This window comes from Musa acuminata, chromosome BXJ3-2, assembly GCF_036884655.1.
Source record: "Musa acuminata AAA Group cultivar baxijiao chromosome BXJ3-2, Cavendish_Baxijiao_AAA, whole genome shotgun sequence".
NCBI classification, from domain to species: Eukaryota; Viridiplantae; Streptophyta; class Magnoliopsida; order Zingiberales; family Musaceae; genus Musa; species Musa acuminata.
In genome coordinates, this window is record NC_088350.1 from 22,555,685 (window position 1) to 22,583,157 (window position 27,473).

Genomic DNA, 27,473 nt, shown 5'->3' on the forward strand with positions numbered 1-27,473 from the left:
TGCTTGGATCGTCTTCACTATGAACTGCGGTAATTTACTCGCTCGGACAAGGGCGAGTAATATAACGTTGGGGAGCGTTACCCCGTGCCGTGACGCCGTTATCGTATTTTCCGTCTGACGTTACGTCATAAGCCGTTATATTTGATCTGTTTACCGTTCAGCCTTGAGCCGGGTGACGTCGGGACTACACGGACGAACATTGAACCGTAGTTACTCACAAAGGTTTTAACTGTTAATCCAAACCAAGTCCACTGGTGGTCAAATTTACTCAAACCCAAACATCGAATTTGACTCACCAATTTGGTATGGAATATCAAATCTTGTTCCGTAATAACGAAATAACATTACAACAGCAGTAGCCCGTCCGTTGACCATATACCCAAATACATCCATCAAGGCTCACATAAGACTACCGACAGCAAAAAGAGATTGGCTCAGACGGCATCCATGGTTCAGTGACCCATGTTAGGTGGTGGCTGTGGAGGTCGAGGAGCTTGACCTTGCATCTGCTGCCCAGGAAAACCTTGCAGGGGAGGGGGAGGGGGAGGGGGAAGTCGAGGGGCTTGACGGCCGGGCGTGAAGTTAGCCATTGCGCTGCCACCGATAGGGGGCGGTATCGGCCCGGGAGGGCCATTTGCCACTGGTGGTGGAGGGGGAGGTTGTGATCCCACCATTGCAGGTGGTGGAGGCCTTGGAGGATTCATGACTGGAGCAGGAGGGGCGGCAGGTGGAGGTGCTTGGAGCGGTGGCAGTGGTGGCGCTTGAGGTGGAGGTGCCAATGGCCGCGGAGGAACACCCGGAGGTGCAGTACCATTGGCAACAGGAGCAGGTTGTGGTTTATTGGCTTCTGGTGGCTTTATCTTGAAGTACAGTTGCAGCTGTTGAACGAATCAAGATGTTGGACATTATCTTCAGTTGATTACTCGAACAAAAGGACAAGAATCAAGCACAAAGGCTATCTGATTGTTAATCTAACCGTAAACATTTTTAGGTCTGGATCCCAATGGGAGAAGAATTTTGGTGTTGATTTATCAATTTCTGTGCTTGGGACCTGATAAGGAACAAATAAGCACACAAAATAAATCTGGTGAGGAAAAAATAAACACAAAAGAAAAATGTTGTTGAACATAGAGAGAAATGTGCTGGAGAAGAAACCTTGAAGGCAATGATCTCATATGGTTCAGCTGAAAGTAGTAGATACTGGTATCGCTTATCACATGCTTCAATCCTCTGTCAATGACAAACTGATGAGCCTAAATCACGCTTGCTAAAAGAAGTGAATATAATTGAAATGAAAAGAGAAAAAAAAACATCAAGGAAAAACAAAATGATAGGCATAAATATTTAGCAACCATATAGTGTAAGCATACATCTGCTTCTACTGATATTGGGTAGCACTTGCCTGCTCAAAGGATGACATAAACCTGTGCCTTGGCTTACTGTTATCTTCAATTTCAGGATACTCGATCTGCAGAAAATTCAGAACAAAAGCTTCAAATCAAGAGATTAAAAGAAACCACCAATGTAGATAATTATAAGCAAAAGGAGCATGGTGTTTTAGGTGATATATTTGATGTTTGCTTTTATTATTATTCAAGATCAACAATCTATTGTTTAGACACTTGCATTTACTATAATCAAGGCTTTCAATTTCGAATAATACCGTCCAGTATGAGTGGTACGTACCGGTCCATCAACAGACCGGTACACGAATCGCCCGTTACCGGGCGGTATATATATATATAAGGTGACGTCGCGTTGCCTCAGCAATCTATTGTTTAGACACTTGCATTTACTATAATCAAGGCTTTCAATTTCGAATAATACCGCCCAGTATGAGTGATATGTACCGGTCCATCAACAGACCGGTACACGAATCGCCCGTTACCGGACGGTATATATATATATATAAGGCGACGTCGTGTTGCCTCAGCAACGTCGCCTTTCCCTTCTCCCACACGGGGCGAGGCGACGTCGCCTTTTATAAAATATTTTTATAAAAAAAAAAATCTTATATATATATATATATATATATATATATATATATGGCTACGTCGCCTCGTTTTTCTGTGACGTCGCCTCGTGGGGAGAAGAGAGAGGAGTGACATTGCCAAATATTTATTTTATTATATATATATATATATATAAACATCAAACGGTATATCGCTCGGTATACAGTACCGTACCATACCGAGCGAATGTCGAAACTCCGATACGGTATGATATTTTAACCTTTTTACAACATGTTATCATTTGATATATGGTATGCTTTAGGATATCTATTATAATTTTACTCTAACTAAACTACACTAATTAGTATCTTCTCCAATGAAATTCACCTGCACAAAAAATACATAAATTATTTTATTAAAGTTGCATAATGATTAGATATAAAATGTATTGCCTATGCTCATTGACTGGATGAAATTGTAGCAGCTTACAATAACAGAAAAAATTGAGATGCTCTTGGACATGCCATGGTGAGCTATTAAGTTCATCAATGAGAAGGATTAAATAAGTTCATACATTTGGTAGCTCTGAAAGAGTAGATCAAAGATGATCTCATCCAAAACACTGGTGAATGATAATAATGTGTCCTCAGGAATATCAAAAGGTGTTTCCCTCATTAAGCTAAATGATTGGAAAGCATGATACAAGTGACGCCAGTGGTGGAACTGAAGTTTCGATGTAGTAAAAAAGAAGAATATACTGTTAAAAGATTGCAATAAATATTGTACTCTTTTCTGAGCATACTCCATAGTTTGATATTTGAGTACAATATGTTGATTAGTGTCCTTACACTGCCTGTATCACCGAAATTGGTGCACAAACATCCATGCCCGTCCCACACACCAACAAGACCAGTACCAGTCTGATCCTATTGTACTGTGTCTTCGCACATGATTGAGCATGAGTTGCATCATCATAGGTCAGAATAGCACCTTATTCTACCACCCTAGGGTCAACATTTAGTCAACACAAAATCAATTAGTAATCCAAAATGATAGGGCTGTCAAAGCATCATGGAGAAACCCTGATGTAGAACAGGGAAGTAGAGAAAAAGAGGGAAGAGAAAGAAAGAGAAGTGTGAGATAAGAGAGTAAGAGACTAGAGAAGATGCAATTCTTTTCATTCAAATCTGAAAAAATGCTTGATCCAACGACAAGCTCCACTATATATAGGGATTTAGGAGCCTTGACACAATTGATGAAGATAATGATTCCCAAAAATAATCTCCTAAGGAATTAGTATGTCTTTTAGAAATCTAAAATGTGACTTCTAAGATCCCTAAATAGTAAATGAGTGCACTTAATACAAAAGGAGTCCCTAGAAAGACCAAAAAAATATTTTATTTAATTTTCAACACAACTCTTAGAATTTCTATGCCAACTAATTGATAATTTTTTGTTGATTTCTTTACGTAGAATAAACTTTTGTAAAATCCTTTGTAAAGCTAAATGGTTCTCCATCATTCTCCTCCGATAGAAAAGAACTCGACCCCGAAAAGTGATCTGCAAGGTACTGGTCCAATAAGTCTGGTGCAAAGTCATAAAGTTCCTCAAAAGTAATCGAAGTGGCATCGAAAAGTGTTAATGCTGGTAGCGGACATAACATGGCGGTCATCAAGAATGGTCTCTACGTCATCACTATGTTGTGGGAGAATCGGTACTTTAAGAGGATTGCCACTTACAAGAACACCGATAGACAAAGGAAACTCAAAAGTACCATGATATGGAATTAAATCCTCCACTTTGAAAACTGAACTAATATTTAAGTTGGAAGGCAAATCAAGCACATATGCATTAGCTCCCAATTTTTGGATAATGGGGAAAGGGCAAATGACTCAGGCATATAACTTTTTATATGAGTTTTTAAGGAATCTCTCAGGGTGAACGTGAACCAAGACATAATCGTCAACTAAAGACTCTTGACTTCTACAATGTGCATTGGTAACAAGTTTGTAACTTTCATTATTTAAGATAATTTTATATTAAATCTCAGCATGCAAATCATAAATATGTTGAGCGAAGGAGTGGGTTGGTTCTGAGGCACGATAGTTAAGTGAAAGAAGTGTAAGGTCAATAAGAGTGTGAGGAGTATAACCGAGGACAATTTAAAATGGGCTTTTTCCAGTGGAGTAATTGACTGAGTTATTGTATGCAAATTCTGCAGTGGATAAGGTTAGTCCCAGTTTCCATATTTCTCCCCAATTAAGCATCTAAGAAGATTTCCCAAGGAACAATTAACAAACTCAGTTTAACCATCAGTCTGGGGGTGAAAGGCTGAAGAGAACTTCAATGTTGTGCCAAACAATTTCCACAAAGTTTTTCAAAAGAAGCTAACAAATTTTACATCCCTATCAAACACCATTGTTAAATGTAAGCCACGTAATTTAGCCAATTCTTGAAAAGAAACAATTTAGCAATGTGTGAGGCATCGTTTGTCTTGTTACATCGGATAAAGTGGGTTGTTTTTTAAAATTGATCAATAACAATCAAAATAGAGTAATGGCCACTGGCTATTTTGAGAAGTCCAAGGACAAAATCTACACTCACATCTTGCCATGGTGAATGCGGAATAAGTAATGGGGTATACAGGCCAGTATTGTATTTATGAGTTTCAGCAATTTGACAAGTGTGACACTGTGACACCACTCGAGCAACATCTCGCTTTAAGGAAGGTTAGTAAAATCTATCCTCGATTAATGCAATGGTCTTGTCTCAGCCTAGGTGACCTGCTAATCCACCCACACGTATTTTCCAAACAAGTCTCGAAGAGAGGATTGGGAAACACACAATCTAGTAGATCGAAAACGGTAACTATCCTAGAGAATGAAGTTCATATGCTCACGATGGTTTCCATCGTTCACTTCCCGATATATGTCATTAAAGTCTAGACATTTAGTATACTCTTCTTTTAATTGCTAGAATCCTACGACCTTGAGACTCATGGTAGATAGGATTGTAGAAATTCTACTAAGGACATGAGCAGCTTTGTTTTGAGTGCCAAAACAATGCTTAATTATAAGAGTATTCGTTGGGAAACTCAACCCACTTGACATGTCGAGCATTTAACTTCTTTTAGACATTTAAGCACATTAGGATTTGGTGGTCAAACAACAAGACAAACTTTTGTGGCAAAAAGTAATATCATCAATACCTAAGATATGGCACAATCGTGTAGAATTCTTTGTCGTAGGTAGAATAATATCATTTTGTATCATTTAGATTGAGTTTCTTACTAAAAAAGGCAATAGGTTAACCCTCTTGACTAAGAATTCCTCCTATGCCTATACTAGAGGCATCACAAGCGACCTCAAAGGGTTTAGTAAAGTCAAGGTGCCTAAGAAAAGGAGTTGTGGTCATTTTCATTTTGATGTCAGCAAAGGCTTGGTAGCAGCCAGAGTTCAAGAAAACTCACCTTTCTTTAGGCAATCAATGATAGGTAACATGATAGAACTAAACCCTCTAATGGATCTCTTATAAAAAAAGACTAATCCATGGAAACTATGAACCTCGGAAAGGGTTTTAGGCTCAGGCCATTATATAATGACAATTATTTTTTCTAGATCAATGGCAACACCTTGGGCAGAAATAATGAAGCCTAAGAATAGGGCATGGATTTGTATGAACGAAAACTTCCATACTGACAAAGAGCTTAGCAACTAGAATGGTAGTAAGAACCTGTCGAAAATGTTCTAAATTATTCTCTTTGGTCTTACTAAAGATCAAGATGGCATCAAAGTAGACTACAATAAATTTGCCTCTGTAGGGTTGTAAAACTTGGTTCATGAAGCACATGAAAGTGCTTGGGGCATTAGATAGACCAAAGGGCATGACTCGCCATTCACCAAGTCTAATGCGAATTTGATGGTATCCATTTCTTAGGTCAATTTTCGAAAACCAACTAGACCTAGTAAGAAGGCCAATAGCATGTTGAATTTCCTATAAGGTGACAGCACACTAGGTAATTCCGAGGGTATGACATCTGAAAATTCATCTAAGGACTTAACCTCAAGAGTTAGGTCAGGAATAGTGTAAGGGCTAGGAATTTCTCTAGCAACAATGGTCACATAAAATTTGTTATCTGGGCTCTCTATTTTAAAAGATTTAGGAGGTCAATGGCATATGGAATTTCCTATAAGAGTGGCAGCACACTAGGTAATTCCGAGGGTATGACATCTGAAAATTCATCTAAGGACTTAACCTCAAGAGTTAGGTCAAGAATAGTGTAAGGGCTAGGAATTTCTCTAGCACCAATGGTCACACAAAATTTGTTATCTGAGCTCTCTATTTTAAAATATTTAGGATCCATTAAGTGGAGGTCCTTGATAGTTGAGGCTTATAGAGGAGACTTGGGAGTTCCTAATTTGTCCTTTTATGACGGTTTTGTTGTCACACGATGTTTTTGCCTTTGTATGGAAAGACAGGTGTTTTCTCTTCCATGATAGTTAACATTAAGGTTATACAACCAAGGCCGACCTAAAAACACATGGGCAACATCCATTGATAGGACATCGCAAAAAATCTCATCTTGGAAATCGCCCATTTTGATTGGTCCTAGACATCTCTCGATCACGGGTAGAGTGATTTTGTTAACCTAGGCTACTTTAAAGGGGTCAAATGTGACTCTACCTTAAGATTTAGTCTCTTGATAGCAAATTGAGACTATGTTCATGGTGCTACCCCCATCAACAACCAATTTGTAAGTTCTTTCCCCACTTTGGATAAAATTATGGAAGATACTTGTCCTCTTCCATTCGTTAGAATCACTAGTAGCAGAGAGAATAATACAAATAACATTAATATGGACATCTTCAATTTCTAGTTCATTTTCATCACCTAAGTAGGCTTTAAATTCAACTACTTGATCAACTTCTTCGATTTGATCCTCTGATTCTTGTTTTAAGGTGGGTACGTCGAGGACAATAAGAAGCAATGTGACCTCTATCATGGCAATAATGACATTGGATTAAAGACAAACTAGTTTGAGAATCAGTGGTTGAATGAGTTGGACAATTCATGGTTGGGCCAAGATTGTCACTAGTAGTGAGGATTTTTCACTTTGATAGGGCCACTACTTGGGGTAGATTAGGTAATAATTCTATTCAAGGATTTTAATTTCGAATAATATTGTCTGTACCGGGTGGTACATACCGGTTCGTCAGCAGACCGGTACGCGGACCGCCTGTTACAAGATGATACCGTCGATTGGGGTTGTTTCCACCCCGTTACCATCCTAAATCGGTCGTCACCACCCTCTACCGAGTGGTATTAACCAGTGGAGAAGAAAGAAGAGGAGAACCTGGAGATCCGACGCCACTCTCCCTCCTCGTTTGAGGCGACGAGGCCTTGGCGTCGTCGGCGACTTCTCCTAATCCGCGCGGGGAGAAGAATCCTCGGCGACATCGCAGGGAGAAGAAACCGAGCTTCATCGAGGCGGCGTTTCTTCTCCCCATGCAAGCAAAAGAAAAGAGGTGACGACGTTCCTCGTCACCCTTTTTTGTGCGAGGAGAAGGAAACGGTTTCTTCTCCTCGCGCGGGCAAAAAGGCAAAAAAGAGGTGACGTCGCCTCATTTTTCTGCCCGTGTAGGGAGAAGAAACCGCACCAAAAAGGGCGACAAGGCATTCGCCCCGTACTGTGTGTGTGTGTGTGTACCGAGCAGTATACCGAAATGTACCACTAGGTATACAATACCGTGCCGTATTGAGCGAATCTCGAAACTCTGGTACAGTACGAAATTTTAATCCTTTGTTCTATTATCAAGAGACGAAGAAGATGCTTGACAAATTGGATAAAATTTGATGTACTTCTCAATCTCAATGGCTCAACGAGAAGCTTCCTCCATGGTGCTGGGGAAACCAAGGAAACTTTCCATTAGATGTAAACCTCAACCCATTAACAAATCTTCGAACAGTGATGATTTGATCCTCTTCTATTTCACACTTAGGTAAAAGTTTCTCAAATTGGGCAAAATACTCTGTCACACTGGGATTCAACTGTTTAAGGTTTAACAATTGTTCAACCAATTGGATTCGAAAATAAGTTGATAAATATTTTTCCTTAAGTTTTTGTTTCATGACTTCTCATTGAGTAATGGGAGGCTCTCGACGGTGTTTGAGACTACGTTGAACATGTTGTCAATATTTCCTAGCGGATCCTACCAGTTTCAGTTTTGCAAATCGTACACATTCAATATCAATCATTCCATACCACTCAAAGTAGTCTTCCATGCTATCTAACCAGTCAACAAAATGGGCCAATCTGACAAATCTACTTTAACTCTTCTAGATATTTCCCCTAGATTGTCAACAAACCGAACTTGTTGGCCCATTACTCGGGTTTGTGGATTTTTAGCAAGTTCTAGGAATTTATCGTTAAGATCAAAGGCTTAGTCATCAGGAATTATTAGAGCATGATTATGAACAGGTGCCCTATAGGTGGACCTAGGATTTGTTCGAACCGGGGCTTAGAGAGTAGGTAAAATTTAAAACTTTCTTGATTTGAGGCTATGAATTGTAGAGAATGGACATGTTGTCTAACCAACTCATCAACCTCCTCATTCATGGGTTGTTTTTCAAGATGCTGGAGAGCTCTTAAGACTTGGATCATTTTGTCACATAATTGTTCAACATTATGTCATAATTTGCTACCTCGGTACCAAGGGTGTCCACCTCACTCTGTTGGTTTAAGGATTCATCAGGATTGATTTGGTCTTCACCTCGCCGACTCATGATTCTAATGCTATCGACAAATTACCTTTTGGTAATGAGGTTGTTAATTATTGCAATGCATAAGCTACAAATGCAATATCTCAAATGGTTCTCTTTTTTTTTCACTTTTTGTTTTATTTTTTTAATAACTTTTAAAGGTTCAAATTTTAGTGGCATTATAGTTATAGCTAAAGGGGAGAGAGAGGGTGATAAATAGAAAAAAAGAAATGAGGGAGAAACGATGACAATCATGATCCAATGAAATATACAATCTTTCTTTCTGACAAAAACATATTATTAAAGTTTTTAAAAATTTACCCGATACTAAGAACTATGTGGTCAACCAATTCCATAGGAACAATTGCTCCAAAGTCCAACTCCACAAGCAAAAAGGTTGACATTGGAGGTGCAAAGATCCTTGAGTGTTGATCGAAGTTTTTGCTACTAGTTGGAACCCAATAAGGTACAGGGCAGGTTTCTCGATGGTCTTTAATACCAAACTGATGTAGAACAAGAAAGTAGAGAGAGAAGAAGAGCAAAAAACGAGAAGTGTGAGATAAGAGAGAAAAGTAAAAAACTCGAGAAGATGCAATTTTTTTCATTCAAATCTGAAAAATGCTTGATCCATTGATAAGCTCCATTATTTATAGAGGTTTACGAGCCTTAGTACAATTAATGAAAATAATGGTTCCCAAGAATAATCTCCTAAGGAATTAGTACGCCTTTTAGAAATCCAAAATGTGACTTCTAGGATATCTAAATAATAAATTAGTGCATTTAATACAAGAGTGCACTTAATACAAAAGGAGTCCCTAGAAAGACCAAAAGACCTTTTTTTAATTTTCAACATGACTCGTAGAATTTCTAGGCTAATTAATTGATGACTTTTTGTTGATTTCTTTGCCTAAAATAAAATTTTCAGAAATCCTTTGTAAAGCTAGATGGTTCTCCATCAAAAACCCCACAGCTATTATCCTATTTAATAATTAATGTTTTTCATGTTTACAGTGTTAAGTATACACATGAAGAGATATTCTCAACCTAAATCAAGCTTATGTTCTGAACCAAATATTTAAGCTCTCACGCCAAACCAAACTTAGAAATAATTAGAATCCAGCATACAACAATCTTTGAATTACAAAATCATAATAATAGTAGATGAGAACCTGAAACAGTAGAGATCGCTGCTTTGTCTCTGGATCAAATTGCTTTGTTACCCTGTATCCAGGCCTCCCAATCTTAACTGTATATAGAGCACACTATCACAACCAAATACTAGTAACGAAATTTATATAGGCCTAGTAACTACAAGACTAATTCCTCAGTACTTCCTCAAAGATAGATACACCTCAAAAGTAGATACAACTAATGCATGACTGTAAATTGTCCAAATGAAAATAACAATCTGCAAAAATACAAATTACTTAAGGAAAAAAGAACATGAAAGGGTACATAAATATTACTACTTTATACCTAAATAGTTGCCAGAAATGAACTAAGTGTGCATTAAATGCAGTTCATGAAGAGACAACTTGTACAATTCACAAAATCTACTGTCAATTAAAATTTACTCAGATAGTGTCAATAACAACTAACCAAAGACACCAAAATAAATCCTACAAAAAATACTTGACTTATTACAAGTAACATTCATGTTCATATTGAGACGTGACACTCAAAATTCTAGATTCACACAAACCTTTCTGTTTAATCAACTGCAGTAGCGTGAAGCATTTGAAGAGATGCCTCTAAAGCATCATGTCCTATCCAATGTGTTCGGATATTGCACAGAGGACCTTAGTTGTGATGCATGAATGGTGGCAAGCATTGTGCCCAAGTATACTTCTTAAAAATCATAAGTTAATATAAAGAATTTCATATCGAACAGTCAGATAAAAAAGCAAGTTCGCAGCCTAAAGATTGTGTTCCATCCTAAAATAAAGACTGCTTGAGGTCATCGTTAAAAATTGAACATCAGGATCTGAACCTACAATAAAAAGAGCAAAAAAGGACCCTGGCAGGCATGTTTTCATTTTTCTCCTCAAATTGTGCATTATCATAAACAAAGAAAAAGGAATAATGTAATTTAGTTGAACAAACTTACATTCTATGCATCTGCAGGTCACAGACATCAACCTCTGGAACCAAAAAGTCTAACAAGAACAAAAAGAATCGAGTATTTTACAATGCCACCTAAACTACACACCAACAACAAAATATAAGCATGATCATTAGCACATTTATCTCAAACGAGTCAGATTAGCCTCTCTAACCTATAATAGCTAAAAACACCAAACAGGGCCCGCTCATTAGCCAATGACATCTTTCTAAACAATCGATCAAATTTTTAAACTCCACAGTTCTTGATTTTGAGTCCATTTCATGTCCTCTTTCATGATCCCACAGACTCCTCTCACGCTTCCCTTTTTCTTCGTTGTTTACGTTGAATTGATCTGTATAATGCTTATTCTTCATAATTATGTAATGCCCAGTTCTTTATCATTTTGCACATCAGTACTCTACAAGTGGCTTTCTCTAATAAACGGCAAGCATGTTCTTATAGACCATCATTTTGACGGTAGCTGATAAATCGAAAAAAAGAAATAAGGTAATAAAAGATGTTGATGATATATAATATGACTATAGTTAAGTCTTAGAAACTCTGACATCAATCAAATCAAAGTTATGTAGGAGCAGGAAATATTGTGTCCAAAAATCTCCTTGACCAAGTGATTAATTCAAGGAGCCAGTATAAATGCAAGAACTATTGAGCATTCTAACCACTTTAGCCATGTATACGGAAAAAACCCTTGTAGGTTTTTATCACCAAATTTACAAGTCATCAATAATAGACCACAGCTTTCCAGTTGGTTATTGAACAACAATACCACAGAGAGGCAAATGACAGATTGAAAAAGAGTAACGGGAACACATGATCTGACTGTGAGAGCGGTGGGAATTACCAGACTTGCGGAGGGAGACCTTGCGCTTGTGCGGCTGAGGCTGAGCGGGCGCATCCTTGGCCTCGCGGGCGACTCTCTTGGCTAGGTTGGTCTGATGGCGCTTCCCCTGGGTGTGGGCCAAGTAATTCCCCTCGTTGTTGTGAAGCGTCAGGCACAACTTGCACTCATAGCTGCAGGAAAACCGAGTCAGCGATTACCTCAAAGAAGAAAACAGCAAGAAGAGATCGCTCCACTTTTTCGGAGACGTTTAGGGTTCAGTGGTATTGCCTTCCGAGATGGTTTCGCATGAAGTAAGGGTCCTTGGCGAGGTCGATGGTCTCGAGGGCGAGCCGCCGGAGTCGTTCCCGGCGGTCGATCGCCTCATTCTGGGCGGAGGCGGCACCGCCGCTGCCGGGCTTCGATCCCCACTCCCGATCCATGACGCGATACCTCCCGGTACGGAGTATACGAATAAGCGGCGTTGAATAGCCTGCTTAACATTCCGGATCCGGATCCTTGCTATAAACCCGACCCGGTTAAAATGATGGGCCGTTTTCGTCTAATATCCCTCAAGCTGACGTATGGGTCGCAAACATACGGCGAAGAAGCCAACGAATTATACTGAATCAAATGGTACCAAATCGATTCATTAATAGTTTGATTTGGAAGATTATAAATGATTCAACTATTATTCGGTTTGCTTCCTATTACCTTAAGCTCTTAATCAATTCAAATCGTTTAATCAAATCAATCAAAAGGTTTAATTTGATCCAATCTTAATATCATAATTTCATAAATGATATAGGCTTAATTTCATAGAATCAAGAGTTTGGCACAGTTCAACCAAACCAAACCAAACCATACGGGGATTCATTTAAAAATATATATAAATTGTTAAATTATTTAAAATCAATTAATTTAGTATACCCAATAGAATCGATTTTGAACTAATTTTAGACCTATCTTACTTTAATCAAACCGGTTTGAACAGCACTACCAAACCCCAGAAAGCAATCTCAGTATGACATAGTAAGCATATTAAGATCTGCAATGGAGCCGCTTACATGGGTAATGATGAACAGGGTTTTGCTTGAGAAAGTGGTGTTCGATCCACCTAAGCAACACGAAGACACAGTGTGTTATGTTTCGGATTTACATGGTACATTCCAAAGAGATGCATTAGAAGAGTAGGGTGATACATGAGAAAGTGGTGTTCGATCCACCTGAGCAACACGAAGACACAGTGTCTTATGTTTTGGATTTACATGATGTGGTAATGTAAAGAGAGAGAGAGAGAGAGAGAGAGATGCATCACAAGAGTCGTGTACGTGTGTCTGATGAGACCAGAGCGCAGGAGTTCACTGCTTATACCCAAAGAGCACCTGCATCACGAAGAAGAGGGACCAATTTGCCACCGAGGTGCAGTGACATGATCCTGTCCGTAGATCCGACGAGTTTGCCGCCGATGAACACTACCGGCACCGGCGGACTACGCCCCACAAGCTTGGCAAGAGCCTTCTCCATCTCTCTGCCCCTCGGATCCTCGTCGAGCTCGTGCACGGCGGCGTCGACGCCGAGGTCGTGGAAGAGACTCTTGACGGTGTGGCACATGCAGCACGAGCTCAAACTGAAGACCACAACTGCTCTTTGAGATGCCAACTTCATCACCTTCTCCATTCCGATAGTGGTAGTTTGCTGAAGACGCGCGCGCGCGGCTGTCTGAGAGAGAGAGAGAGAGAGAGAGATTTGCTTATATAGAGCCCAAAAAAAATCCAGAATGTTCTTTGTATAGCGTTTGCACTCCAAAAAGACTCCTCTGATCATTGAATTGACAGTGACCATTGTGCCACTCGGTACTGTAGTGGTTTGGATAACGCCAAGTTCCTCTTCTGCTGTGGACGCCATCCGACAACCAACTGTTATGCTGACTTCGTAACCAGAGAACACTGGAGAAGTTTCATGTTGTTAGAGATCGATAATAATCTCTTTAGGTCAACCCACAGAGTAACATTATCCGATGGTTGGTGATTGGAAGAGCGTGGGACAGGCAGAATCAGATACGTGTTGGTGGAATCCTCATCCTGTACATGAAGGGACAGTTGATTCCAGCGGTGAGTTGGGCACAGCAGGTTGTGGGTGGGTGTTGCAACGTGGACAACTCTCAGATCTTTCTCCTCCTCCTTATCCATGAGATGAATGGCCTCAGCGAAGAGGAATCACCATTCCTTGGCGATGAGGAGCCACCATTCTTGTGGCTGACTGCGTGCATCTGCAACATCTCACCTCATCAGCAATGCTTTGCTCAGTGATCATTCATCTACTTTGCCTGAAAACAGACATTCTCTTCGTAAATTAACATGCATGCAGAAAGTGACCATGAAAAAACCAAAAAGGAAAGAAGCTGAGTTTTGTTATGCCACCAGTCACCAGCCAAATAAAAGTGAAAAAGAGGAAATGGAGATAAAACAATTGAAACTTGCATTTGTTTTACCAAAACAAATAGATCTTCTACAATCCAATTAATGGGGAATCAGTTTTAGGTTGCATTGGGATCAGACAAGGGAAAGGATGATAGATTGGCATTCTAGAGTCTCATTCATCTTCCCATATGGGATCTTCCAAGATCAGCTGGTTCATAATTCAATTATGGCAAACAAATTATTCTTCACCTCGTCAGGTCATTTGTTTACATTGCTATCTCTAAAAATTGCCCGCTACTCATCTTTGGATTAAATTAATATCTATGACAAGAAAAACAACCCAGTTTGGAGATTTCATTAGGATGGTGTGTTTTCCGAGATGAACAAGAAGATAGCTTTGTAGCACACAGCTCATTGACTACAAATAAATACATGTTGATTATATGATATTAGGCATAAGTATGTTTGTTCCAAGAGGTTCTGATTAGTAACCTTTTGAGTACATGAGGAGCCAAAAAGAATGGCCCTTAGAAGAGAGGATCTTTACTTTTAAGAATCTGTGAAGGTATATCTTGGTGCAACATGATTTATACTGGGGTTTAAATGAGATAAGGATAGAGAAGATTGTGTCATCATGGATACATCTGGAATTCTCAAGAAAAAGGATAATTATGCTCTTATCCTCCTCTTCTTCCTCTGTCTTGTCTCCTTTGCCTTTGGAAGATATGATACTCTCATTCTCTCTTTCGATGTGGTTGTGTTGCTTGGATGATCTAATCCTTTGGAATCCGAGTCATGGAATAGTGTTCCTGTGAATAAGTGGGAAGTTTTATCTAGATGGATATAAGGAAATGGAATGCCATCCAAATTGGTCAAACGATAAATGTGTAGTGCAGGAATCACCTTACTGCAGAACTCAGTGACCATGCAGAATCTGTGCAGGAAACAAAGTCGAGAACGTGTCCATCGGTCAGAGCTCCATCGCATGTGTGCATGGCGAGTGAAGCAGATTCATGTCGAGGAACAACATGCGCAGTTTCTGACAAGTGATCCATGCCATGCGTTGATGAGACAAGTATTCCAGAAACAGAAGCTCGAAGCTTGTCTTCAACCGAAACAGATGGGTTTAATTAACATTGCTTCAGGTGATTCTGAAAGCTCACAGGCCAAAGAGGGTCATTCTGAGGTCTCAAAGCATTTGCTCACTGCATCTCCTCGCAGCTACATTTTGTATTAACTAGAAAACTATTTGCCAGATGAGATCATACTGCATGTGTTGGTCCTGTTGTTCATGAGCTACTAGCACTGAACTCTCTCTCTCTCTCTCTCTGAAATGATTAGCTCTGGTGATCTGCAGACGAGCTTGTTATTCTACATTTCCATTCTAGCGAATAATAAACTTGCAGTTGTTGCAGGTAACAGAAGGATAGGATTCCTGCTGCTTTTGATCTCATCAAAGAGGGGGAACAGAAGGAATAGCTACTTGTTCCATCACATCCAAATGGAACCGAACCGAGAAAAAGGGAGCGAGAAGAAGACTTGAGGATGTGTTGCTGAAGAGGCATGAGGATGTGGTTATGGGAACCAATTAGTGTTTAGCATCAGTCATCATCTACTATCAACCTCTGTTCACAGATTATTCTGATGAACATTCCTGGAATTAGAAGAGAGAGAGAGAGAGAGCCACACAAACACCGGAATGCAAATACATAAAATGTTTCTACTAACCTTGTTGAGAAAAATATACATGTGTAGCTCACACATCTGAAGCTGAGGAAGATTGTGTGATTTATAGAGAAGATGAAAAGTACAAATGCATTAAAATTCCACATGTTCACTGACTAGTAACGAAGAACCCAAAAATTATGAATTTTGAGACTTTGATGTCATCCAAATAAAGGCTCAAATGTTTAACTTCTTTGCAATTAGATTCAGACTCATACTAACAAAGCTGTTGCAGCTTATGAATCAGTGTATTTTACAGCATATTTTTTTGACTAACACTGAACAGAAATCTAAAATGACAATGGGGCAGAAGCCCATTCACAATGGAATAAATAAAATACAGATGGATGCTGGGATCCCAGGACTCCAGACAATTATTCGACTCAAATAACCTAAGCCAGAGAATTAAGTTCTTCTTGGTGCTGGAATCATAAAAAGAAAAAGAAAAGAAAAACAATATACACGGCATCTGCAGACTCTTCTCCATCCCACTGTCTTAAGGCTCACCATACAAAAAAATTAACAGATAGAGAAGGAAAAAACAATGAAAGGAGGTGTAGGAAGCTACCATTACCTCTCCATCCAAATAAGAGGGTTTCTAACTACACCAACGTCTCATCTGAATTGAGTAATGTCCTTGTCCTTCTGAGCTTCCTTGGTAGCATTGGCACCAGCAAGCTGTTTTAAGTTAGTGGGCATCTGAGAATTGCCTGAAGATTTTTTCTTTCTTCTTGGGTGTCCTGCAGCAGCAGAATTGATCAGTGGTCCAGACCATGCTGTTATTCCCCCTTTCTGGTAGGGAAACACAGTGCTGAATGAAGCTTCTGGGGGATCAAATGCAGGATCCATATAATGTGAGGACTCTAATGGGTAGCCAAGCGATCCATCCTGGTGTGGTGGTGGGAACTTTTCACTCTTACTCTTTGCATTAGCATGCGTGATCAGCCGTCTCCTCTGCTAGTTGCAAAAAGAATGTATGTTAAGTAGACATCCCCATAGGCTGCATGGCAACAGAAGTTACAGCTCTAACTACACACTAATGATAAGTAACAGCCTCTTAGGAGGATAGTCATACATAGATTCTTCTACACAAAAACATCCCACTACCAAAACAAGTGAGAAAGTTCGCAATACTATGATTTAAGATTAATACTGGCAGTCCTTAGGAGGACTAGTTGACATTCACAATGCATGAAATGCCAGTGGCAGAGAACAAAAATTCCTATTATTTGAAGAACTGTCAGGACCACAAGTTCATCTTCTTGAACTGAACATAGATTCTTAGGAGGATAGTCATACACTAATGATAAGTAACAGCCTCTTAGGAGGATAGTCATACATAGATTCTTCTACACAAAAACATCCCACTACCAAAACAAGTGAGAAAGTTCGCAATACTATGATTTAAGATTAATACTGGCAGTCCTTAGGAGGACTAGTTGACATTCACAATGCATGAAATGCCAGTGGCAGAGAACAAAAATTCCTATTATTTGAAGAACTGTCAGGACCACAAGTTCATCTTCTTGAACTGAACAGGATCCCCTTATTATTGTTCATGTTTCCTTTTCCTTCAGTTATATTTTATGAGATCAAAAGGCACCTAGATTTTTCATAACCTTAGTATTGTTTATGTTGGCCTTATGTAATACTTGACAAGTAAAAGAACTAGAAGGTGGGTCTTGGTGTCACGGTACGTTCTTTCTTTGCAGTCTAGGTGATAAGGGCTTGAGTCATGCAACATCTGCAATTTTAAGGTAAGCTTGCAGACACTAGTTCTCTCTAAAGCTAGTATTGGTGGAGACATTATGCATACAAGCAAAAGAAACAAAAGAAATAAGCATACAAGAGGATCATCTCTGTGAATGTCCTATGGGTTCATGATTAACAGTCTGCACACAACAGAAACAACAAAGATATCTACACTACACAATATACACACAATGAAAATACCCTGTGGCCCCCTCTAAGCAGAAACCTTGCACCATTGTAACATCAGAACTTGCTCATCAGTTACGTATAAACATATAACAAAATGATAAAAACACAACAATAACAAGCTGTAATGTCTCGATTATTTGGGGTCAGTGGCATGGATCTTTTCTTGCTATTTTGCTCCATTAAGGTTCAGTTTAAAGAACATAACTGGTGAAATTATTTGAGTACATAACAGGCAGTAAATACAAAATATTCATTTTGATTATTGTCCCACTCTGCAAAAATCTAAAGATTCAATGTGTAAATGGAAAATCAACTGGATAGTTCTCCAGCAAGATCAATATAGCTTTTGGTATGACTAAGAAGCTAATCTATTCAAACAATATTAGACTAGCTTGACTTTATTAATGGTTAAGAGTTAAGACCAATGTTCCCAGTTTCATGTATCGATTAAGGCTCGGACAGTACCGTACCAGTCATACCAGTGTACCTACCGACTATCAGCATACCCAGTACATAGAGAGTTTTAGAAAAAAGATTGTGAAAATAAAAAAAATAAACTGTTCAGTACTGAGACCATACTACCCTGTACCAAGCAAACCACCCAGTTTATCCTGGTCTACGTAAATACCACCCAAAGCAAACCATATCAGGCAGAATTGCAAACCTTGGTTAAGACCGAATAAGATAAGATTAAGGATGCAATAAATAGTTTTAAACTTAATTTTTGTATCAATGTTTAGTAAAAATTTTAATTGCTAAATTTGGAGTATAAAAAGGATTCTTCAATTTCCTTTAAAAACAAATCTGCTAGAGAAAAATTAGTCATGCTGATAACTTTCAAAGTGTGCTACATAAATAGTATCAGTAATCATCTGACTGAGTCTGGATTATTCTCAACATTTATATAACAAAAATATCTACACATCTTTTGGTGAGGAGAAATTTTTTCTTTGATCTGGGATCCCTCAGACCCTATACCTCGTCTCACACTCTCATATATTCTTGTTGAACTCTTCCATTCTGTCAATATACTATTTTCAAATTGCTGAACTTCTAAAAATAGTACTTCAATGCAAGTTATTTCTCATTTTCATCAATTCCTAAACTTGTTGTGGAGCCCACCATATCATGTATCCCCAAAGAAAAGAGGTCACTGAAGCTCCTGCCTTGGCTGTAGGATGCTAGTTGTTTAAATCCTGGACGTTAGTGAGTCCATTGCTATCAGTAAAATAGATGGTCCTCAATAATGGAAAAAGGATTTCCAGACCATATGTAATGATATTCTGCAAGTGAAAAAATTGGTCTAACAATAGCCAAGCAAAATATTCAGCAAAATGGCAGATCAATTTCATTTACTTTATAATAAGATGTAGTAAAAAGTAACAGTCAGTTGAACATACATCAATGTTGACTTGGAGTTCAGCATTAGCCTCTGGGGCAGGAACTGCCCTTGTAGTTCGATCACGTGCACGTGTCTTCTTTGTTCCATTGACATTGGCTTTCCCACCACCATTTTTCAACCTGCATAAAATGATATCATTAATTACATAGAACAAACTTGAAATGATAATTCATCATTCCAAAAAACATTTAACAGTCCATTTACATCTCAAACATCCATGTAGTTGCAAACTGTCCATCCAAAACCACCAGAGGAGGAGACAAGCATCCATCATTAAAAGGATGCAATTTGTGAAAAATGACTTGTAAAAAAATTAATTTTCAGACTATGCGAAGAAAAAGGTAGAGGAATTATCTAAAAAGTGGACTACTACTTACCTAGTGCATTGATGTACTATGAACAAGAATATTCAAACATTTACAAAATAAGATTATTTCTGAAGCATCAGAAACAAGATTGTATCATTCTTAAGCCAAAATAATGCTATAACAGGAACTTTATGGAACCAATTTTACTGAAAACAAGGGCAGGAAGTTGATCGAAAAACCTTCTCGTTTCTTCATCCCGCAGTTTAGCATCCATCTCCTTGCTTGGAGGATATTTTGGCAGGCTTGATGGCTCACATGCATATGGTGGAGTATTAAAGAACTACAAAAGGCAAAACAGGTAATAAACTTGATCATAATCCATAATATGAATAAATAACGGAAGCAGTAGGCTGCATATATCATATGTATGAATGAACATGCCAACCTTATCCCCACAATGGAACAATTTTAGAGCAGAGGTTCAAAATTTGCATTAAATATACTGTCTTCTTTATGATCTTCACAATCATCTAGCAATCAAGTGTCACAGTTTTCCTTAACATGAAGCATTGCCTATAGCTACTACCACTATGAGTAATACAGTTAAAGACAAAAAACCATGTAGAACTAAGAGTTTAAGTAAAGCATAATTCATGATTCATTAAATTTCTACATAAGCATGAATTATTCTTGTCCAACCAACCAAAAACAGAATAAGACAATCGTACCTATCAAGAATGAGCAGGACGGAATCAAGAAGCCACAAAATGTTCCTTCCAAAACATTCATAAACAGTAGAACATTGAAGAGAATGTGACTTTAAATAAAATAGTTTTATTTGCAAATTTCAACACTAAAATTTTACATTTGAACCACAGCATGAGAAGATGCTTTTCAAGGAACTTTGTTGTTGCAACTAACTAAAATTGTAATATTATATATAACATGTGAAATGTGCTTCATAACAGAAAAAAGGTCAGGCCATCACTAGTATTAACAAATCCATTTTTATCAAAAGCTTATAATACGAAACTCACTTCACTTATTAGTGCGTCAGTGGCAGTTAAACGTTCAGCCGAATCAATTGCCAGAAGAGTTTCAACTAATGGCATTGATGATGGTGGAAAATCCTTAAATGTATCCTTTATGCAACATTTGTATGGTTGCTGGGGTTTAAAAATTGTGGCATGTGGCAACTTTGACTTCTTCCAGTAATCCTCTGAAGGGGAGCCACAAAGCTTGAAAATCTTATGCAGCTGCTCAACCTGATAAATGAAACCATTCAGACCTCAGCACTCATGAATCATGATAAATAGAAACCTTTCAGAAACAACAAAAATGTTGTGCCAATGTGGTAGGATATGTATAACGAATTAGACTCCTGAAAATGTCCAGTTACTACCTCAACTAGCAACATTAATTTATAATGTGGCATCTGCTCTATGCATGAATACCTTGAGTAGGACTTACCAGCATGAACACCTTGAGTTGGACTTACAAAAAGTAATTAGGTCAATGTATCACCTTCAAACATTCTTGGCCGTTAAAGGACAAGTGGAGCTATGGGCGACCAGTATTGAGTAATGAAAACAGATTCTCTGCTTGCAAAGGCACGCTACTTCATACACTGACCATCCCCAAACCTAAACCTCGCATTGGCAAGAGCCTTGTGCACTAAGCCTCTCTTAGTGGACTAAATTCAAATACTAATCAAACAAGTACAATAAGGAACATTTAGCAGTCAGGTATATTGTACACATGTTGATAGTGTTTTAACTCTTATCACTTCAATCTTTGACATGATGATCTGACACATTTGGTTCTGTTCGAACATTGTATACCAAGCCATAGCATCTGAAAGACTATTGATAGTTTGATACCATCTTCCTACAACTAAAGTTACATAGAAGTAAGAGAAAGCTCAAGCAAAATCCAATAAAGGATTGATTAAATGTACAGACATATTGAGGTTAAGCCCAAAATTGTAAGCTCACTTTTTCTAACAGATCAATAATGTCAATGAGGTTTTCACAGAGAACATTACACTAGAAACAATTAAAAAATGCTTTTAGAAACCAATCCAACTTAGAAGCCAATATATTCCTCTTGAGATTGATAAGAAAGCCTATGTAATCCTACTGAGACTGAGTTTGCTTCCAAAATGTAAAATAATCTGTGCAGCACAGCCAGATAACACCATACAAATGTGGCATTGATGATAGCAAAATCTTAAAAAATGAATCAGGAAAGATGCATAGCATAAGTTTGCAAACTAAGAATGTTCATTTCATAAGATTATCAAGTAAAATTGGATCTCTCAACTTTCAGGTATAATGCAAGCAGAAAAAAAAGATGTAATCAGAAAATATATTTCACAACTACATTATTGTATCTGAACATATAATGAAAAAGAATATTGTAATTTGGCTCATCCTGTTTTCTTTACCTTTTGGTAACTTCTAGAGGCTCATATTGCATGTCCCGATTTACACATAAAAAGCGACTAATTTGTCTTATCTTATTTCTTTACCTTGTGATAACTCTCACAGGATCACATCTCATACATCAACTGACACAAAAAAAGTTAATATTATTATCACTAAATGTACAGCATGCTTCATGATATTCTCTAATATTGGTTTGATCTTGGTTGTTTTTATTTTGATCTTATTTTAGCCCCTCGTCCAAATATTTAGGCTATCTTCACTTCCAAATTACGGTCAATACTTTCCAGAAGTTGCTTAGCACTACACGGTCATCATATCAGGTCCACTATCTTCAGATAACTTTGCAACTTCATACAAGAGGTGTACCCAATGTACGAGGCTCCCGCCAATACAAGGTCTAGGGAGGGTCAATGTAACAACCTTACCTTTAAATATTTAAAGAGATTGTTTCTGTGACTCGAATCTTGGTCTCCCATGTCGTAAAGGAACAACCTTACCGTTGTACCAAAGCCCCCCCCCCCCCCTCTTGCAACTTCATACAAGGGAAATATATTTTAAAATGTGAGTGATGCCAACTAATAATCGATTGAGTTACAATGAACCAGATACGTCACATCAACACTTTCTTCTTCACTAAATAAAAAGCAAAAACTGTTTCGAAGAATCAGTTGGCAGGAACAACAATTTTGCATAAAGTGATATTTAAACTGAATCCATTGTTCACAAGTATAAGCTAGACATCATTCTTTGAGGATGTACTTCCACTGATTCCTTGTCTTTCATTGCCTTGTATATTGACAAATCCTTGTAGCATCTGTCCACATATTTCATGCTATGTTCATTGCAGCTTAGTCAAGCTGCAATGAAGTGTGTGTAATCTCCTTTCTATTGTAACCTAAACCTAAACTATTTTAGAGGCTTGGGCACCAATCAGACGTATCTAACTGACCTCAATCTTACAGCATGCCTTATCAATTGTGTTGTCTGCATTTCCTCTTCTCAAAATATAAACCAATTATCAACTTGAACTACTTTCAGAATCTTACCTTCAAAACTGCATTGAGCACCTCCATAACACCTACACCTGGTGCCTTTCTTATGTCAACCATTCTAAATTTTCCAGGACTTTTTCCCCAAGCACATATCTGTTTATCATTATCACACCTTCTTTTAGTAAAACTATTACAAAGTTGATTTCAGCAGATGCCATACAAGAAATATACTCTCATGAGGATATCTGTTGTGTGGTCTTCTTCCTTTTATATTATTTGTCATCATCGAGCATCATGATGTATATTATCACTTCCATACATGCATCTTTTAGCACAATAGAGCTAAATCATTTATTGTTATGTGTGTGAATAATACATCTTAATTTCTGATACAGTATATTATATGTTTCCAATATTAATTATCTTTCTGTAGCAGCAATGATATTCAGCAAAAGGTTAGGAAAGGTGGAAACAATCAACACATTTTATGGTTTCCAACTTCATCAGAGGTTGTGGGTCTATTTACAGTGTGGAAATTTTGGATATTGTACACCATAGAGTTAACAAGACATGTTACCTCGGTCCTCCCAGGCATAATAGGCTTTCTGGCCAACAACTCCGCTAAAATGCAGCCTGCACTCCAAAGATCTATACCCACACCATAGTCAGTGGCTCCCAAGAGAAGCTCTGGTGCTCGGTACCAAAGAGTAACCACCCGGCTAGTCATCGGTTGCTTGTGGTCAGGATCAAAAGTTGTAGCCAAGCCAAAGTCCGCAATCTTAAGTAACCCCTCATTATCAATTAGGAGATTAGAACCCTTAATGTCTCGATGTAGCACACCATTATTGTGACAGTGCTCCAATCCTAACAATAACTGCCGCATATAACACTTCACCTGCTCAAACACAATGTTAGATATACATCTCAAGAAAGATCATACTTTGAAGAGGTGAATAAACTGGATATGTCATGAAAATCTAACCTGAGGCTCGGTAAACTTGATCGTGGGACTCGCAGCAAGACCAGCAAGGTCATGCTCCATATACTCGAACACTAAATATAAGCTACAAGACATTCTGGATGTCACTAAACCTTCCAGTTTCACCACATTGGGGTGATCCAACCGCCGTAGAATAAGGATCTCTCTTGCCATAAATTTCACACTCTCTGGCTCCATATTATCAAATCTGACCTTCTTCAAAGCCACGATTTTGCCCGTCAACATGTCCCTAGCCTTGTAAACATTACTGTAGGTCCCTTGACCGATCTAAATCACCAACAACAACAATAACAACAAACTCGGTTACAGATGCAAAGGCCACTACAACAGGCAGCAACTGGTGAATGCCGAACTAAAGGCGGAAGCTTGCCTTGTCGATCTTCTCAAAGGTGTCAGCACGGCGGGGCGTCCATCCATTGATGGCCTCCCCGGCAACATTGGAGAGCCAGGAGGGCCACCCTGCGGCCACCTGCTCGCCGTGGACGTGGCCAGGAGGTTTGCTAAGCCTGGGCTCGAGCCTCTGCCGCCTGCGCCGCCCCGGAGGTTGTCCCTCCGGCCGTTTCGCGTCCTCCTGTCGATCGGGAACCTCTGCGCCGGTGGCGGTGGTGTTGGTCGGGGCGGCATCGACGGCGGTCTCTATCCTGGAGAGGGAGGCCTGGGACTTGCTACCGGATCCAACGGGAGCGGCAGTGCCCACCTTCTCCCGCCGCCGCTGGCCGAGGGAGGAGCGGTTGGGCGAGGGGGATGCCTCTTTGGCGAGGATACAGCCCATGGCTCAGCTCATCACCGCCGCCGCCGCCGTCACCCGGAGGGAAGATAGGAGGGGAACCCCGGGCGGTATCGGCGGGGGGTGAATCGGAGCTCCGGCAACGGAAGAGTCCTGGATTAGGGTTGGGGCGCGGCGCTTCTCCCCTCGCTAATTCGTTGTTGTTGTTGTTGTACGCGGATAAAAAGATGCGAGCTTGTGAGACGAGACGGCCGTTAAAAAAGGAAGGCATTGGCGGTGAGCGGATACCATGCGGTAAGCTGTTCCGCGCAACGGAAGGCGATGTGACTGAGAGAGAGAGGGAGAGACTGGAACAGGCGACGAGCAGCGGTGAAGATTAGAGTCGATTCAGGTTTGACTGATACTACTTAGAGGAGAGGAAGGTTTGACTCATACTACTGAGTAGATCTCGCCTCGGAATAGCACCATCAAGGCGAAGGTCAAAGGAAAGGCCTTTTGAGGCTGGCCGTGGGTCCACGGGACAGCTTACCTGGCGCAGCTGACGTGGAATACATTGACTCGCGGGAACTGGAGTTGACTCGGTGGAAACCTCCAGCTTTCATTTGAATTGATTGGGGATATATATATATATATATAATTCTTTTATTCTATTGTTTTCATCGCTATTGTATCCAAAAATTTAAATCCATATGTGAGACACCATCTATGATTTATACTTTTTCAAATATCTTATAATCCAATCAAATAATTTTTGTAACACTTGGTGTATATGATAAATCATAATTTATTCGAACTTAAAAACTTTATACTGTCTAATTCTAAAACGAGTTAACAAGTCTCTTATCAAAGTTGATCTAATTTTAAACTTAATACCCTCATCAAAGTTGATCTAATTTTAAACTTAATACCCTCAAATTTAATCTTATAAAGATCCAAATTGATTTGTAAGAATTTGATCAGTCAAACATTTTTTTTTCTTTGACCGGCTTCATTTGAGGTTAAAAAATACATCAAAATTTGAAGCGAAGCTTCATCTTTCATGTGATTTCTTGACATCAGTCTCGCAGTTGTCCACTTCCAATGCTTCATAAAAGACCATGTATCAATCAATCACTGCAGACTAAAACAGGGTGGAAGCAACACAGATGGATGCCATCACAAAGACCTTTTGGACTCATCCACTTGGATGTTTCTGTCTGTGCAGTCAAAGTTCAACCCAACAACAAGATCTCTCAGTCAGACACACACAGCACTCAAAAGCTTCCATGGATGCTCTCATGCACACAGTGACTGCCTCTGCAAGAACTGAAGCAACCCAAACAAGGACATGCCCACTTCCGCAAGAAGATGGGAGTGCTACTACCACAGGGGAGGAGGTGTGAAATGAACTTTATCTGACTGTGTTGCTGTGTTCATCTTTATGTGGCTCCCCTGATGTGACTCTACTTGTAACACCTCTACTCATCTGCTCCAGCCATCTTGGCTCATTCCACCAAGCCATTTTTCTCTCTTCTAACATCATACTATTTTCTCAATCATAATAAAAAGTTCGATGTTTGCTATAATATAATATATATATATATATATATAATGTTGTTTGAAATCGTTACATCGTATGTAAGCCAACTGTCGTGATGATGGTAGTTGTGACATTATAAGAATCATGGATATAATTATCATGATGTATACAATGTTTTGTAGCTGTCCAATCGATTACCAACACGCAATACTCATATTTTAGTCATATTATATTGAGGCATATCATTAACATTTTAATTATTTTTTATACTTTTTTTTTATATTATAGCTGATTGATATATTAGACGGAATTGAGAGGAATTGTTCAGAGATGGAATGTGAAATTCAATTCCTTGATTAAAAAAATAAGAATTATGACCAATCAGCTTCATCACTATTTAAATAATCATTTTTTCCGAATATAATAAACTGGTGCTAATGATAAGAAAGATAATGTCATAATCAATACAAAAAATCGACAGGAAAAAATATTGAGAAGACATACAACATTTACTCATATATCTTTAATTATATGTTATATAATATAAAAATATTCATATAAAGTTATTGGGTGGTTTTTTTTCATGAAATGGAATAATTGATAACATCTTTATCCGATCCGGACTCTGATCCTATCAAACTGGTCCAAATTGCTTAAAACTATTAGTACTTGTTATTGTATGTCTTTTTTGGCCAATGATCAATTTTATGGTCCGTTAAATTGAATTAATTGTGTTCACGTAATTATCAGCATTTTACTCCTAAAATTCAATAAAGGGTTGATAATATAACCGATATAACCGTCCGAGCGTTATAATCATCCAATATCGGCTCCGATATATTCTCCAGGCTTTGGCGGGGTCGTGACGGCGTCTCCCCGTTCTCCGAGAAGACTCCGCCCCCCATTCCTCTGCTCGGCCTCCAAAAACCCTAGCTTTCGCCCGAAGCAAGTGCTCCTCGATCTCGATTCCGCCGCAGATGCCCCTTTCCCGTTCCTCCCAATTCGAGTTTTAATTGGGCACTCTCCTCTTCGTTTTCTCGAGAAAGGACCGATGTTGATGGCATTTATCGTCATATAGGTTACGGAATCAAGATCGATGCAGGACAAGGAAGAAACGCGGAAAGCATGGAGAAGAGGGGATAGATAGTACCTTCGTTGTCGTAACAGGCTAGTCTCTGGATCATCCCCTCTTTCTTTCCGCTCCCGCTTTCTGTGACCAAAACGAGATCGAATGACGCCGGTCCGTGCTCTCAACCCGCACAGGACGAAGTCGAACTACGCATACGTTGAAGTGTTCGCAATCGTCCACGACCGGATCGCCCGTGAAGCTTGCCGG

The 27,473-nt window shown here is 39.0% G+C and overlaps 3 protein-coding genes across 4 annotated transcripts; all 3 read right to left on the minus strand.

The window, feature by feature from the left end:
• Window positions 1-286: 286 nt before the first annotated feature.
• Window positions 287-12,134, minus strand: LOC135631750 (uncharacterized). The gene is made up of 7 exons (XM_065139584.1): window positions 11,945-12,134; window positions 11,678-11,847; window positions 9,881-9,957; window positions 1,403-1,468; window positions 1,156-1,230; window positions 977-1,051; window positions 287-878 (listed from the first exon to the last, which is right to left on the minus strand). The coding sequence occupies exons 1-7, from the start codon at window positions 12,094-12,096 to the stop codon at window positions 453-455; spliced, it is 1,041 nt and encodes a 346-aa protein (XP_064995656.1). The 5' UTR covers window positions 12,097-12,134; the 3' UTR covers window positions 287-452.
• A 673-nt stretch (window positions 12,135-12,807) lies between these two features.
• LOC135631751 (putative glutaredoxin-C14) lies at window positions 12,808-13,379 on the minus strand. The gene has a single exon (XM_065139586.1). The coding sequence runs from the start codon at window positions 13,331-13,333 to the stop codon at window positions 13,022-13,024; it is 312 nt and encodes a 103-aa protein (XP_064995658.1). The 5' UTR covers window positions 13,334-13,379; the 3' UTR covers window positions 12,808-13,021.
• Window positions 13,380-15,991: 2,612 nt separating this feature from the next.
• On the minus strand, window positions 15,992-24,857 carry LOC135631749 (probable serine/threonine-protein kinase At1g54610). Of its 2 annotated transcripts, none has more exons than XM_065139582.1 (7): window positions 24,262-24,857; window positions 23,874-24,158; window positions 23,469-23,786; window positions 20,490-20,717; window positions 19,692-19,792; window positions 19,143-19,263; window positions 15,992-16,758 (listed from the first exon to the last, which is right to left on the minus strand). In XM_065139582.1, the coding sequence occupies exons 1-7, from the start codon at window positions 24,661-24,663 to the stop codon at window positions 16,417-16,419; spliced, it is 1,797 nt and encodes a 598-aa protein (XP_064995654.1). In that variant the 5' UTR covers window positions 24,664-24,857; the 3' UTR covers window positions 15,992-16,416. The 2 variants fall into 2 exon arrangements, with proteins under 2 accessions (XP_064995654.1, XP_064995655.1); XM_065139583.1 differs by having other exon boundaries at window positions 15,992-16,755; window positions 24,262-24,855.
• Between the last annotated feature and the right edge of the window lie 2,616 nt (window positions 24,858-27,473).

Bases quoted from the DNA above. Each gene is read 5' to 3' on its own strand.
- LOC135631751 (XM_065139586.1), bottom strand. From the start codon at position 13,333: ATGGAGAAGGTGATGAAGTTGGCATCTCAAAGAGCAGTTGTGGTCTTC.
- LOC135631750 (XM_065139584.1), bottom strand. From the start codon at position 12,096: ATGGATCGGGAGTGGGGATCGAAGCCCGGCAGCGGCGGTGCCGCCTCC. The intron at 11,848-11,944 runs GCAATACCACTG...GTTTTCCTGCAG, and splicing joins ATGCGAAACCATCTCGGAAG to CTATGAGTGCAAGTTGTGCC. The intron at 879-976 runs GTTAGATTAACA...TTCGTTCAACAG, and splicing joins CAGACCTAAAAATGTTTACG to CTGCAACTGTACTTCAAGAT.
- LOC135631749 (XM_065139582.1), bottom strand. From the start codon at position 24,663: ATGGGCTGTATCCTCGCCAAAGAGGCATCCCCCTCGCCCAACCGCTCC. The intron at 24,159-24,261 runs GCAAGCTTCCGC...TTGGTGATTTAG, and splicing joins CCTTTGAGAAGATCGACAAG to ATCGGTCAAGGGACCTACAG. The intron at 19,793-20,489 runs GTGAGTTTCGTA...TGCCTTTTGTAG, and splicing joins CTGACGCACTAATAAGTGAA to TTCTTTAATACTCCACCATA.